General features: G+C 39.9%; 1 protein-coding gene across 2 annotated transcripts in view; it reads right to left on the bottom strand.

The window, feature by feature from the left end:
- Intu (inturned planar cell polarity protein) overlaps window positions 1-14,878 on the bottom strand; it is a 74,694-nt gene that overhangs the window by 24,590 nt on the left and 35,226 nt on the right. For both annotated transcript variants that reach the window (XM_028895038.2, XM_028895037.2), the window contains exons 4-7: window positions 9,842-10,045; window positions 7,620-7,738; window positions 4,815-4,904; window positions 2,153-2,230 (exon numbers count right to left, since the gene is read on the bottom strand). In XM_028895038.2, coding sequence (XP_028750871.1) covers window positions 2,153-2,230; window positions 4,815-4,904; window positions 7,620-7,738; window positions 9,842-10,045 — 491 coding nt within the window. The remainder of the gene's footprint in view (window positions 1-2,152; window positions 2,231-4,814; window positions 4,905-7,619; window positions 7,739-9,841; window positions 10,046-14,878) is intronic.

The following is a 14,878-nucleotide window of genomic DNA, read 5'->3' as shown; positions in this document are numbered from 1 at the left end:
TTCCTCATTGATTAAAATCACATTAAAAAAAAAAGCAAAGGTACTGTGTCTGCATGACCAGCCTATTACACCTCATTCATTTGGAAGTTTCTGGTAAATAATCAAGTTTGGGAGGGATGTGCCTTCTCAGAGGTTCCTATAGTGGAGAATGTGATAAATAAAATTATTTCCAGATTGATATAATCACAGAAGTTCATCCATGATGCTCTGAGCACTATGACAATAAAGTTTCACCATAGATAAGCAGAGAGACAGACCACCATGTTTGGAAAAATGCATAAACTGTCTTTCAGTTTCTATTCCGGTATACTCTGGCGTTTAGAGCAGAGGTATCACTTTAGGCCCCAGAGGCACTAGAACCTGCAGAAATTCCACTGGAGAAAAATGTTTTCCATTCATAATTCTGTACATTCAAATGATTAGCTCAATTTTCCCCCTTCAAATCAAGAAATATGCATCACATTATAAGTGATAAATACATATGATAATGTAAGATAGTAAGATAATATGATAAATACGTATCACATTGTAAGTGATAAAGACATATGATAATGTAAGATAATATGATAAATATGTATCACATTATAAGGTTTAAAACCAAGGAGCACCAACAACTGGCCAAAGTGCCCAGAATAAGTGATGGCTGAGTGCATGACCCTAAGTGGGACATCTAGATCACACCCAGGGCTTAGCATCCAAGGAGAAAAGGCAAGAGTCAGAGGGTGTGGAGGGAGACACGAACAAAAAGATGCCTTCTGGATGAACAGGGCCATTGTACTTGTGAACTCACTACAGCTGTGGCTGTCTGAACAAGACCTGTACAAGACTGAGTTCACAGACACTTCATCCCGGACGGGGAGCGGCCCATGACCGACTGACTATTGGCACTTAATGGTTTCTTCAGTGGTGTAGCCACTGGAAAGTTGCCCATGCTCTAGTAAATAATGCCTGGCAACGCTCATGCAGCAACCCCAATAAACTCAGTGGTCACAGGACACATGAACATGTGTCGGTAATGAAGAGTTAGCACAATTAAAATTCACTACACAAACTTATGAACCTGGTGAAGGATAAAAAATGGAAAAAGACAAGCGGAAAGTATGCCTGAAATGGACATGCATATTCATATTTTATGGAGAATACACGAAGGAATACACATGGCACCTGAACATTCCATAAGGTGCATCTGATTTCTACTAAATGTGCTTCGTTTGTTTTGTTTTTTGAGACAAGGTCTGTAACTCAGAGTGGCCTTGAAACTCCAATGTAGCCTAGGCCTGCCTCATACTTACAGTAATCCTCCTACCTCAGATTCTCAAATGCCGAGACTACAGATGTGAGCTACTATACCCAGCTAAATGCACATTTTTTAAAAAAGATGTATTTATTATATGTATAGTATTCTGCCTACATGTATGCCTGCAGGTCAGAAGAGGACACCAGATCTCATTACAGATGGTTGTGAGCCACCATGTGGTTGCTGGAAATTAACTCAGGACTTCTAGAAGAGCAGCCAGTGCTCTTAACCCCTGGGCCATCTCTCCAGCCCCTAAATGCACATTTTTAACTAATTTTTTTTTTAATAAAGAAACATTTTAGGGTAGTGAAATAGCAAAGAAAACACAAACGTTTACTTAAAATCTTAATCTTCTCTGTATTCTACATAGAAACGCTACATTTGCCTCTAAGGAAATGAACAAGTATGTTCTGGTTTATATATTGTAATATAAAACTTGTAGTAATCACTATATCTTGTACTAATTAGCAATTTTCATGAATTTCCACGTGGTATATACTGGAATATAATATGAAAGTAGTAATAGCATCATAGTTTCACAAAAAGCCAGGTGTGGAGGTTCATATCTACAGTCCCAGCACCTGGGAGGCTGAGGTAGCAGGATCATGAGTTCTAGCCATCCCAGGCTACACAGCAAGGCCCAGGCCAGTCTGAGGTACACAGTGAGATTCTATCTCAAAAAATTAATTCATAATTGAATTTAATAAAAATTAAGAAAGGAAACATGAGGAAATTGTCACAAGGAAAAGAATGAACCAAACAACTTGCTTCTTAAGCAAGAGCCACTGTCAAAGCGCAGAGGAAGACACAGAACCATGACTTGACACTTGAGACAGAGTCCAGCCAAACACTTACCTGTCTAAAGAACCATACATGAACTTCAGGGTTTGGGCGGCATCTTCTATCATGTTCCTCAGCTGGGGAAGAGGAATTCTTAAAAGAAAAAAATGCAGTTACTCATTCACAACATAATCCAATGAGACAGACCCCAAAGAAGCAAGATGTCCTTACATTTACACATTGGTACAATTTAGTCAGCTGTGGGCAGAGCTGTAAAAACTGCTCACCCAACTAGTGAATGGTCACCCTGAGGCAGGAAGTCACTTCAGCACTGAAGCATCACTGTTTTACTATAGATATCAGACACCTGGGTAAGACACCCTGTGTTAAGTCTTGACTCCCTCCCATTCTCCAGCATGAACAAACTTGTAGGCATATGTAGTGGTCTGAAAGAACACTGTCCCCATATGGAGTGGCACTATTACGAGTTGTGGCCTTGTTGGAGTAGGTGGCCTTGTTGGAGTAAGGATGGCTTTGATGGAGGAAGTATGTCACTGTGGAGGCAGGCTTTGAGATCTCATATTTGCTCAAGCCATGCTTAATGTGACAATTTACTTCCTGTTGCCTGTGGATCAAGATGTAGACCTCTCAGCTCCTTCTCCAGCACTATGTCTGCCTGTATGCTTCTATGACAATAATGGACTAAACCTCTGAAACTGTCAGCCAGCCCCAATTAAATGTTTTCCTTTATAAAAGCTGTGGTGGTCATTGTGCCTCTTCACAGTAATAGAAACCCTAAGACAAAAGTTGGTACCAGGGACTGGGGTATTGCTGGGATAAGCCTAACCATGTTTTTGGGACTTTGGATTAGCAAAGCAATGGAATGCTTTAAGTGCTGCTTAATGGGCCACACTAGTAGGAGCATGGAAGATAGAGGTGATCTAAACTGTGGGGTCTGGCTCAAGAGGTTTTAGAGGAGAAGAATTTTAGTATGCTGCCTAGAGATCACTCTTGTGATACTTTGGTGAGGAAAGTGGCTGCCTTTTGCCCTTGTCAGAAAAGTCTGCCTGATGCTAAATTGAAGAGTTTTGGATTAATTCCTTTGGCAGAAGAAATCTCAAAAGAACCTAGTACAGACTCAGTTGTGAGGCTACTAGTGTTGACTCTTTTTTTTTTTAAGGCTGAGTATGTATTTTATTTATTTATTTATTTATTTATTTATTTATTTATTTATTTATTTATTTTCAGGAAGCAGAGTACAGAGTCTTTATTCTTAGCCCTATTATACTGTACAGCTCTGATTATAAAATGCATAGTGCATAAGATACTAATCTGTAATGTTTGTTTTTTTCTTACTGGATAAAGACCAGCTTTTTATATGTTGCTGACTGAGCCTTTCCCCAAAAGACAAATCAAAAGAACATGACAGCTGGTCAAGAAATATTTGTTGGAATGTGAAGGCAGCATTCTGCTAGTGTTGACTCTTATAAAGATTTATAATGAAAAGAAGAAACTGAGCAAGGAAAAATACAAAATGTAAAATTTGAGGAGGAACAGAGCACCAGGAAGTGGAATGGAACTAAATCCTGTGCTCAAGAAGATAAACAGATAAGAAATGGAATAAAAGGAGCAGTGATCTCAGAGCAAGACCCCACCCAGTTATTCTTGCAACTTGTCAAAAGGAATTAAAGAACACCTTAGGTCCAGGAATGGTGATACATGTCTTTAATCCCAGCACTCTGGAGATAGAAGCAAGCAGAATCTCGAAGTTCAAAGCCAGTCTGGTCTACAGAGCAAGATTCAGGACAGTTAAGCTGTAAAGGAACCCATTGAAAACAGAAAGCTGGCAAAGATATAATTGAATGAGGGGGCCATGTTCCAGCCCCAGCAAGCAGCAGAACTTAGCAGCTTTTGGCCCCTTGGTTCTGGTTTTAGAGTCAAGGGTAGAAGAAGGGGGTTATAGAATCTTCCTCCACTACTAAGGAAAGCCACTAAGGCCATGTATGTGTCAGGATTTGTCCCTGAATGGAGGCCCAGAGAGGCCATTGTGTGAAGCTGTGAAGGTAAATCCTGGATTACCTTTGAAGACCCAAGATGTTGGAGATGCCAGAGCTGTGGGATACCTGCTGAGGAGAGCTGCTAACAGGGAGTGGAACCCACCCAAGAGAAAGAAGTGTGTTACATTCAACAAAGCTGAAAGGAGTTGGAGATCTGAAGAGCATTTTGACATCAGACATGGAGATGCAGAGTTTGGAGTTTGCCCAGCTGGTTTTTGGTCTTGCTTTAGTCTAGTATTTCCTCACTGGTCTCACTTCCCTGTGTTTTGGAATGGTAATGAACATCCTGTGCTGTTGTTGGAAGTATGTGAAGTATGTGATCTGCTTTTTAATTTTGATTTTCACAGGGAAATTACAGTTAAGAGATTACCATGTGTCTCAAAAGTCTTTGGACTTTGAAGCAAGTTTGAGACTGTTATAGACTATGGGGATTTTTGAGGTTGGACTGAGTGCTACCTCTGTGTTGTTTGTTGTGACAGTCCCAGAGAACACAGGGAACTACTTCCCCAGTGCAGCACCTTGGGATCATGAAACCATCACAAGGAGTTTGCTTTTTGATGAAAGTGGCATAATTTTAATGAGACAGGCTTTGTTACCATTATTTTACTTTTTTTGTTGCTGTTGTTACCATAGCTTCAGAAATGTTTTTAAAGGCAAACAAAAAAAAAATCTCAACTCACTCTTCAGCAGGCAGGCCAATTAACAACAACTTGTCAGATTCTTTCAAGAAGGCAACATGAATTTGTTTCCCATTTAAATGGAGGGATGAGCTAAGAAAAACATAAATTCAAGATGTGGTTAGAATATCTTATGAAGTTATAAAAATATCCTTAAAAGGTTACACATGGTATAATTTAAGAACTGAATTGCTTAATAAGCAAATTTCTTGGCACACACCTAACTACCACACAAAAAAGGCAAGGGTTATGTAACAACAAAAATAAATTTGGAATTATCTCCAAACCCCCAGGACACATAAAAGTATAATCATTACATGCCTACAATCCTGCTCTCAGGAGGCTGAGGCAGAAGAATTGCTGTGAGTTTGAAACCAGCTTGAGTAACACAGTTCTAGGACAGCAGGGCTACACAGTGAGACGCCCCTCCTCTCTCAAATTGGGGTGTGTGTGAAATGTTTTGTTGACATTAAATAGCTGCACACAGGTTAGTTTTTTTTAAATGACTGCTTCAATCCTTGCTCTCTAATTCCATAGAGACTTTGTGATTGCCCATGTATGGACATGATCACTAATGAGATTACAAAGGAAAGAAAACAGTGATTCTAGCTAAAAGATGACAACCCGACAATATGAGAGGCAGCCACAGAAGCAAGTGAGGGAACCTGAGTTATAAGCACATCTTGCTCAATTGAACTCCAGGACGGGGCAAGTGCACAGCATGTGATGGTTACAGAGTGGGTACTTCTATCAGCTGTCAGTGTGTACATTGCATGCATGTGCAGTTTATTCCTAACTATACTTCATGCAGCTGTAAACAGTTAGATACCTCTCAAAAGAAATACAACAACAGACTACGAAAATATAGAGAACACAAACGTGTGCCACTTTAAATATGAACTATTAAACAGATGTTTCTCCAAACAATATTATTTTTATCTTAAAGTTTAAAAGCACATATACTTTTAGGCAAGTATTAGCCTCTTTTCTATCATACTAGCATTATTACAATTTTTAGAAAAGAATATGCAATAAGACACACATATTGTTAAGGAACTCTGAAAGTACATTTCACATTTATTGGTTCCTCAGAAAGGTATTCCCAGCTGTCCTTATTGCTTGCATATGGTTACCTCATGTCTTATCATCACTGGTGAGATCTAACTATTAAGTACAATAGCATCTATCCTACAGAGCAGAGAAAAAACAAAGAACAAACCTACAGAAAAACATTAAAATTAAAACAAAACCCAAACCAAAAACAAATGAAAGAGTAAAGCATTACTCTGGGGGTAGAGTGATGTTTGGTACTTAAGAACATGAGATGCTCTTCCAGAAGACAAGTTTTGTTCCCAGTACCCATGTCAGGTACATGGGTGTCTGTAACTCCAGCTTCAGGGAATTCGATGCCTCTGGCTTCTGTAGGCACCTACACTCAGGTTCACAAAGCACCCCTACTCAGGTATTAGTCCCTTGTTTTGATCCACTGCAATGAATGAATGAATGAATGTCCAACAAGCTGCTTTTATAAATACAAATTTATATATGAAATGAAGCCTCAAGTACCACAGTCTTCAAATATATAATCAATATATCTACATATTAAAAAGTCAGAGCATTATGCCTAGCTTTTATTTAGGGAAAACAAGTAAATTCTTCCCATTATTTTACACACCCAACATCTTATAAAACTTTTAAGTGTAATTTTTACCAGGAGATGAGAAAACAAAAGTTAAAATCTGGGAACTCCAACTTCATATTTTATCAGTAATATGGGCTCTGTTAAAACTCGATATAAACTTTTTTCATGAATTTTAGATTACTGAAATATTAAAGTAGAAAAATAGTAATAATTTATTTTACGAGAAAACAAATTCAAAAGCTCTGAGCTCTTCATCCCATAACTTAGCCATGCCATCAGTCAGGCCTGACAAACCCGTGTGGGGGGGTTCTTTCCATGGCTGAGGTTCCCCTCCCTCTCCTTTCTTCCTCCCCTGGTGCTACAGATGGACCCAAGGCCACGTGCAGGGTGCTGACTGACCAGCAGTTCCACCACCGTGCAGGACAATCCCAGTTCTGACTTTGCCCTTTCACCACTAAATAAACTTCACATGACACTGAATTCTGAATATCCCTCCTACAGAACAGTCTATATTTCTCTATCATTACTGTAAAATCAGAGTATTTTCTAAGCATGTGAAAAATTTAGCATTTTACTTAGTGAGTTGACAATCACAATAGAAACATAAGTGGGTCAAGATACATAACAATACCATGTTTGAAAGATAACTCTTTTAATGTAATTACATGAATGTGTGTGTGTGTGTGTGTGTGTGTGTGTGTATGTGTGTGTGTTGTACATATGTATGTGTGTGGCATGTGTACTGCAGCTTGAGTGTGGAGGTTTGGAGACAACTTGTAGAAGTCTGTTCTCTCAATCCACCATCTGGTCCCAGGTACTGAACAAAGGTTGACAGGCTTGACAGCAAGTGCCTTTACCCATGAGCCATCTTGCCAACTCAAAAACAACATTCCCATGAAGAATTGTAACTTTTTCATGAATTTTAGATTACTGACATAATCTGAATATTGTGGCAATTATTACTGAAACAGCCCACTCTGTTAATTAAATGATCCTGGCAAATCCCAGACTTGCAGCTGAATTAGAAACACACACTCCAGATAAAATCAATGTTTAGCTGAAACAGATGCCCAGCAGTGGACAATGCCACAGACAGGAACAGGTCTGTCACAGACAACTAAGGAACAACTAACGATGAGACAGTGAAGAAAGAGTGAAATTGTTACCTAGTAACTTGCGTCCCAGTTATGCTTTCCAGCATGTCACAGAGTGTGAGAAAAATCCCCCTCACACTCTTGAGTTTCTGAGAGGCTTCGGATACTGGGTAGTGGTACAGAATTTCCTGCTGTAAGGGAAGAACAGATGATGAGCTCTCAGATGCTCCAACCAACATTTGTCCTGAAGGTTCAGACTTTGCATGGAGAACAAAACAGGAATCCTTTCAGCTTTAGTCAGTTTCATTCAAACCCAAGGACAGAACTATGCCTGGAATGTTAACACTTGAACAAGCATTTCAAATGCCATGCTGGCCAGGAGACAGATCTACACAATTACAAATAGTACTGATTTCAAAAAGTGTTTTAAGTTTTTATCTCCACGTGTTACTCCTAGGAGTCTTTAATTTCTTTCACACTGAATCTTAAAAGATAATCATTATTTTGGTGATATTATTAAATATTTACAAAGTGAGAATACAAAACTGAAGAAGTACAAATAGGAAGAAAAAGAAGTATCACAAGATCATAAAATCTCTAACCTAAATATGGGAGGGTTTAAACAGCATAAATTAATCTATATGAAAGGGCATGTTTTATTTTAAATTGTGGAAAATGCAAATTTACATGGTAATTTAGAAAATGGTTAATATTTTCCCGTTTTCATTAAGAACCTGTTTCTAGGAAACAGAGAGCTGCAGTATGCTGACGCTCCTAAGACATGGGGCAGCCTGAGCCTCCCTCTCTGCTGACGCTTAGGCAACATTGATTCTTCTCACACGGCAAATTAAAACTTCTAGATAGAAACCATGAAGAATTCAGAGTAACTTCCAATTGCTCCAGTGGTTATAACTGCTATTACGAAAGTCCAGACTCCTCGAGTATTACACTGGCCTAGCTTTTCCTTGGTTCTGTCTCTAATGTTAAACATCTATTTCTATATGAGACATTGTTATGTGGCAAGGTGTCCATGTAGTCACAATTTTTACATCATCACAGATATGATGATGATATACTGTGCAACCTACTTTTTGTACTTACTAAAACCATCTAATATATGTAAATTATTCAATATATGCTATGGGATATGTTTGCCAAATACACTGCATAATGATTCAAATTTTATTGCAGTTTTCTTTCATTGTGAAAATAGCTATAGAATATTTTATTATTTATCTTTAGAAATTAAGTCAAACATGAATTAAAATCTTCTGTGAGGTTGACTTAATAGATTTAAACCTTCTCCAACAAACCTTCCATTCTATTTTGTCAGAATACCAAACGCTGATTTAAACTGTCTTTGATTAGCTTTTTAGAAGTCTCCATCTTGTAGTCCTTGCATTCCAAATCTTGTAATTTGAAGACAAGCTCTGTATCAATTATGTAACTCTCAGAGAAAGAAATGACCCCATGACACTTCGCTGTAAAGTAACATAGTAGAAAAAAAAGGCCATTTAAGGAAGTCTCCATAGGAGTCTTAAAAGGCTTGGTATTGAGGGGCTGGCAAGCTCTGCAGCGCCTGGCCAATTTAATTGGCTGTATCTTTAAAGCCCTTGTTAGCAGCTTGCACTTACAGAAGCTTCCACTCTGTGTGGTAAGAATAAAGAGCCTCTCCTAATTACGATACTGCTACAGAACTGGCCACAGACAGCAACCTGTTTATTTGCGAGGCATTCACACACTTTCCCAGGGAAAGTCAGCACAATGACATGTGGGCTAGAAAGGTTCAAGACAGTACTCCCAAACTTGGGAGGTTTAAAAAATAAATGCTTAAATGTCTCATTTGTTCTAAAGATACAAGGAGCCAGCAAGGTGCAAGAAATTAGAATTATTACCACTGGATATCTTTGTATTTTCCAGAACACAAAAAAATGCTAAGTAGTACATATACAAAGCATTTTTTTGTGTTACAATTAATCAAATCTTTACCATTTCAATTTTTATTAAACAGACAGAAAACAACACGAGGAAACACACACCTCATATTACAGACTGCAAAAGGAAGTTTTTGGGGTCTCATTCTCTACCACTTAGAAGAGCTGAAAAGTGCATGCACTTTTCTTTTGTATGTTTTAAAACTGGTGATATAAAGTATCTGCTCCACCCAGCATAACCTAATATCTAGAGAACAGCGATAAGAGACAGCTAATTCCCTTCCGTTCCTTCTTGAAGTCTGGATTACTGGAAGGATGGAAGGCCCCCTCCTGCTGCAGCATATGTGAGCAGACACTCACCTCCTCCTTGGACACCTCTGACTGGAGCTGCAGGGTGAGGTACATGATGATGTGTGGGGTGCCCAGGATACTGTGCTGGATGCCTTCAGCCTCTGACCCACAGAGAAGTTTCACCAAATCATTCGTGCTTGACTGGGTCTTTTTCTTTTTTGGTTGGGTTGTTTCCTTTTTCACAGCATATGCATTTTCAAATGTCAGCTTCACCTGAAAAAAATAAAACAAAATGTTTGATTTTTCCACCAGGCAAATATCAGGTGCATTAAAAAAAAAACAAAAAACAAAAAACAAAAAACAAAAAACAAAACAAAAACAAAGAAAGACATGTGCTGACACGTATAGTTCATGATGGAGATGGCACCTCAGAGCAAGGGCTAATGGTGAGAACAGTGACTTCACTTGTATCTGTATCTGGCTCTTTGCACAGTGGTGGGTACATTATATATATGTTTGTGTGTGTGTGTGTGTGTGTGTGTGTGTGTGTGTGTGTGTATAATCACAAATGTTTCCTGAGTGAAAAGTATAATGCTCCATACAAAAGTTCATTCATGACTACATAAAGAAGTACCACAGAAGAGCAGAAATCCCTATCATTTGAGTGTAGAATAGGGTCAATGAACATCTTCAATGCTAACAGCACTGACTCGTCAAAGGAAGCTAAGAGAGAGACTGGGGGTCAAGGGCAATCTCACACATGGGCACTGCCTTTCCTTCCAAGTGGGACAGGTTTCAAATACTCTTCTCTCAGACAGTCTTTGTAACCCTATAAGGAAGGGCCAAATATAGTGCTACCAAACCAACAACCATTGGCATTCAGGACACCGTACCACCGAAAGGATTATTGGTCAGTTTTATCAGGACAGTTCTAATTTCACAGCCTGAAGTCAAGATTGGTCAGAATCCAGAATGCAGCTGTTTTCCAGGTGCCAAAAGGCACCTTCCACTTCTCAGGTACCCCTCCTTGAAAACAGAGACACTTACCCTGTGCCAGCTGGCCAGAGACAACCCACTCATTTCAAAGATGCACCAGTGTGAGCATATAATGAATGCTGGATAATGAAGGCATCGTCATAAGATCGGTAGCCACACAGTGCTCCAGATGTTTATATTTTTTAAATGCCCCTTTAAAGGGAGTAATCCATAAAGTTTTAAATTTAGAGTCAAATGATGCTTTTCAAAATAAGGGTAAGCCAGGCGTGACAGTCATTCCCTTTAATCCCTGCAGGTGCAGGTGGAGCTCTGTGAGTTCAAGGTCAGCCTAGTCTACACAGAAAGTTCCAGACCAGCCAGAACTGTACAGTGAGACTGTGTCTCAAATTAATTAATTAAATAATTAATTAATTTTTGACCAAGAATGAAGAAGTCTAGCCAATGCTTAAAAGCAGGTAACACTGTATTAAGGCAGCAAGTTACACTGAGGAAAATACTTAAAGACTAAAAACAATACTAAATAATTCCTATTTTGCTATTTTAATAATTTATTATAAGAGGTGTCATTCTAATTCTAAATATGTGATAAGTACTAATGTGTTATGATCACTTTTAAAAAAATAACTTTTATATACTTTCATTCCTAAGTCTCAGGATTTACTGTGTAAGCAAGTTCCTGTAGTTTGGAAAGTGTCTCTCAAAAATTGACATGTAAAAGCTCCGCCCATGGTGCAGGGCTAGTGGGAGGCTGGAAGGTCTCCATGGAAGTAGGGGCATGTCCTAGGGGGAGTTGTGGGAGCCTGGCCCCTCTTCCTCTTTCTCTCTTTTATTTATTGGTCTTGGGGTGAACAGTTCTGCTTTACTTGCTCCCCAACATTTCCATGTGGCATTCCCACTAAAGGCTTCAAGATAAGGGACTCATCTCATGATGGCCAGTCACTGACACCTTGATTAGATTTGGAATCACCGAGGAGGCACACAATGGACCATGTCTGTGAAGGTATTTCCAAGTTTACTGAGGTGAGGACTCACCCTGAATGTGGGTAATACCATCCCCCTCCACTGAATAAAGAGGGAAAAAAAGAAAAAAACCTGCTGAGCATCCACATTCATGCTTCCAGTTCCCGGTCTGCCCAGACAGGAAGAATCTCCTCCGAACACTCCTGCAGCCACGCACTCTGCCACGTGTTTCCTGCTGTGGTGGACTTTCCCGTTCAAACCAAAAGACCAAGAGCTGACCTACACTTCCCCTCCCATAAGTTGTATTATGTCAGATATTTGGTCCCAACTATGAGATAAGTAACAAATACACCTGAGCACAGACTAGAACCTCTAAAACCACAGGCCCAGATAAACTTTCCTTGTAGGTCAGCTACTTCAGATAGTTCTTACAGGGGCAGATCTAACCGACATAGATCAAAGAGAGGGGTTTAAAATCGTCTCGATGTACATGTTGTTAGGGAAGATGAAGTGGGCGAAGACTAACAGAACTTAGAGCAGGAAGGGGAAAACGTCAAATGAGAAAGCCCGGTGTCTACAGAATTTTCTTTACATGTTTTCTGTAAACACAATATGGAAACATGGGCCCTTGGTATCTGGAGACTGTGTCCAAAAAGGCTGAGTAGAAAATTAATTGCTAGAGAAAGAGAGAAAAAAAACTAAACAAAAATTAAAAAATAAAAAAATACCCTATGTAAGAATGATCAAGGTTTTTTTTAATTTTTTTTTATCTTATGAAAATTAACATATAATTAAAGTAAAAAAGAGTTGAAAGCATATGGTTTTAGAAATTATCATCTTAGATCTGAAAATGAGTATTTAGGGCCTGGGAGACAGCTCTGTGGGTAAGGCACTTGCCTCCCTGCCTGATGACCTGAGTTTGATCCTTGAGACCACATGATAGCAGGAGGACCACGCCCTTCAAGTTGTCCTCTGACCACCCAGAAGAGTGTACAATAAATAAATGTTACAAAAAGAAGTCTTGGTGCGAGGTTCTGACACAAAAAGGCTGCACAAATCAGCAGTATTTCGTGTGAAAGATGGTGGTTACTGGGAGCTGGGGGGGCAGGAGGATGCACAGAAAAGGATGTCAGAGAAAGAGCCATGGCTCATACCAGGAGGGCATCTTCTCTGGCTGAGGTTCTTGTGGTTGGGAAGGTTTAAAGATTGGGTGGGACTCATCAAAACACAACAAAAAGGAAATGAGTTGATAAACTGAAAGATTTGGAAATTGTACTTGAGAGACAGCAATGATGTAAAATTTGATACTACTTTGCTATGCTCATGGACAATGATGTATGTGCTTTAAAATTAATTTTAATATTATATTTTGCAAATGCCATTACCTGCATTCTGGTGCAAAAACCTTTTCACCTTGCCACAACACAAACCCAAATAAAAACACACCCCACGAAATTGTTCATTAAAATTCTTCAAGGAACTGTTTTAGTACCATTTTGAATTTAAGAAAAGTTGGTTCTATCATAAGAAGTTAATTACACTTCAGAAAGACATTTCTGAAGTCCTATATAATAAGCAACAATAAATGCTGAGTTCAGTTGCCTCGACAACATAAGGTATAAGACATAAAGAAAGAGACGAGCACTATTTTTAAAAAAGATTGATAGACGTAAGTATTAAGGGTACTATGTGGCTATAGGGATGAACTTTTATTAAGCAATATCTAATAAGTCTTGTTTGAAATGCCGTTTAGTTTCCTGTTGTTCTCCCAGCCTCTAACATGCAAGGAAGTTCATGATCCCACATCTCCTGCCTCCTCACTTGTACAGCCTGACCGACCTATCCTCATCCCTTCCAGGCTCAGGAATGATGCCCCGGTTCCCTCGGGTCCAGGGATGTGATTTCTATGACCCATCACCTCCAAGGTCGTGTGGCTTTGGTTATCTCCTCCCCCGGTCTGACTTCAAGCCGTGCTATGTAAGAAGCAATTCATCCTTATTGACGACCCCCCTTCCCACTTCAGCTGGAACCCTCTCCACAGGGGCACACTGTGGGGCTGTGAGGCCCCGATGCCATGGCAGAGCTGGTCTGCCTGGCACCTGTGAATCAGTCACAGTCTTTGTCACTCTCCGCTGCTCTCTGCTGCCTTATCCTTTCTCTTCCAGCTGGCAAGTGGCAGGGGCTTTCAAAACGCTTCATGAGTAATGCTCAAGGAATTAGTCTAATTGGCTCAGCGAATTCTCTCTCCTCCAGCCTCTTCTCCTTTTGGGCAATCTCATTGTCTTGCTTAAGGTAAAGCCTGGAAAGTTCTTTGGTCTCTAAATCTGAAATACTTCAAAATTTCAGGCTTTCTGAGCACCCGTCAGTGTGGTGTTTTAAACGTTTCAGATTTTTGAGTATTTAGTGTTTCAGGTTGTTCTGCATTGGGCGGTTCAACCATGCAATTGTCCTAAATTGAATCAATTTCTTTTTCTCTCCCTCCCTCCTCTCCCCCCACCTCCTCTCCCCCACTTCTTCCCTGCCCAGCACTCACCCACTCACTTCTGGCTGCAAGCATTTTGAGTAAGGGATACTCAGACTATACTACTATCTAATAAATTCCAAGCCCAGATTTCTCCAGTTATCTAACACAGCTGTTCCTCCTGCAATCCAGAAGCAGTCAAGGACTGCCTGCTGCATCTGATGAAGTCTGCGGTGGTTTGAATGTAACTGACCCCCCATAAACTCACAGAGTGGCACTATTAGGAGGTGCAGCTTTGGTGGAGTAGTTGTGGCCTTGTTGGAGGAAGTGTGTCACTGTGGGGAAGGCTTGAGGTCTCATATATATTCAAGCCACACCCAGTGTCTCAGTTCACTTCCTGTTGCCTGCCAATCAAGATGTAGGACTCAGCTCCAGCACCATGTCTGCCTGCATGCCGCCATGTACCACTATGATGACAATGGACTAAGCTTCTGAAACTGTAAGCCAGCGCCAATGAAATGTTTTCCTTTATAAGAGTTGCCAGGGTTATGGTGTCTCTTCACAGCAATAGAAATCCCAAGTAAGACACAGTCACACACTCACTGTTCAGTCTGTCTTAATGTGTAGGAATTCTCTAGCCTCTTTTTCATGATGTGCGTGTGTGCTAGGCTTTGTAAGCCAGGGCCTTG

This window comes from Peromyscus leucopus, chromosome 6 (genome assembly GCF_004664715.2).
Source record: "Peromyscus leucopus breed LL Stock chromosome 6, UCI_PerLeu_2.1, whole genome shotgun sequence".
Taxonomy (NCBI): domain Eukaryota; kingdom Metazoa; phylum Chordata; class Mammalia; order Rodentia; family Cricetidae; genus Peromyscus; species Peromyscus leucopus.
Note: the sequence above shows the minus strand (reverse complement) of the source record. Positions and strands in the feature narration are given on the sequence as shown.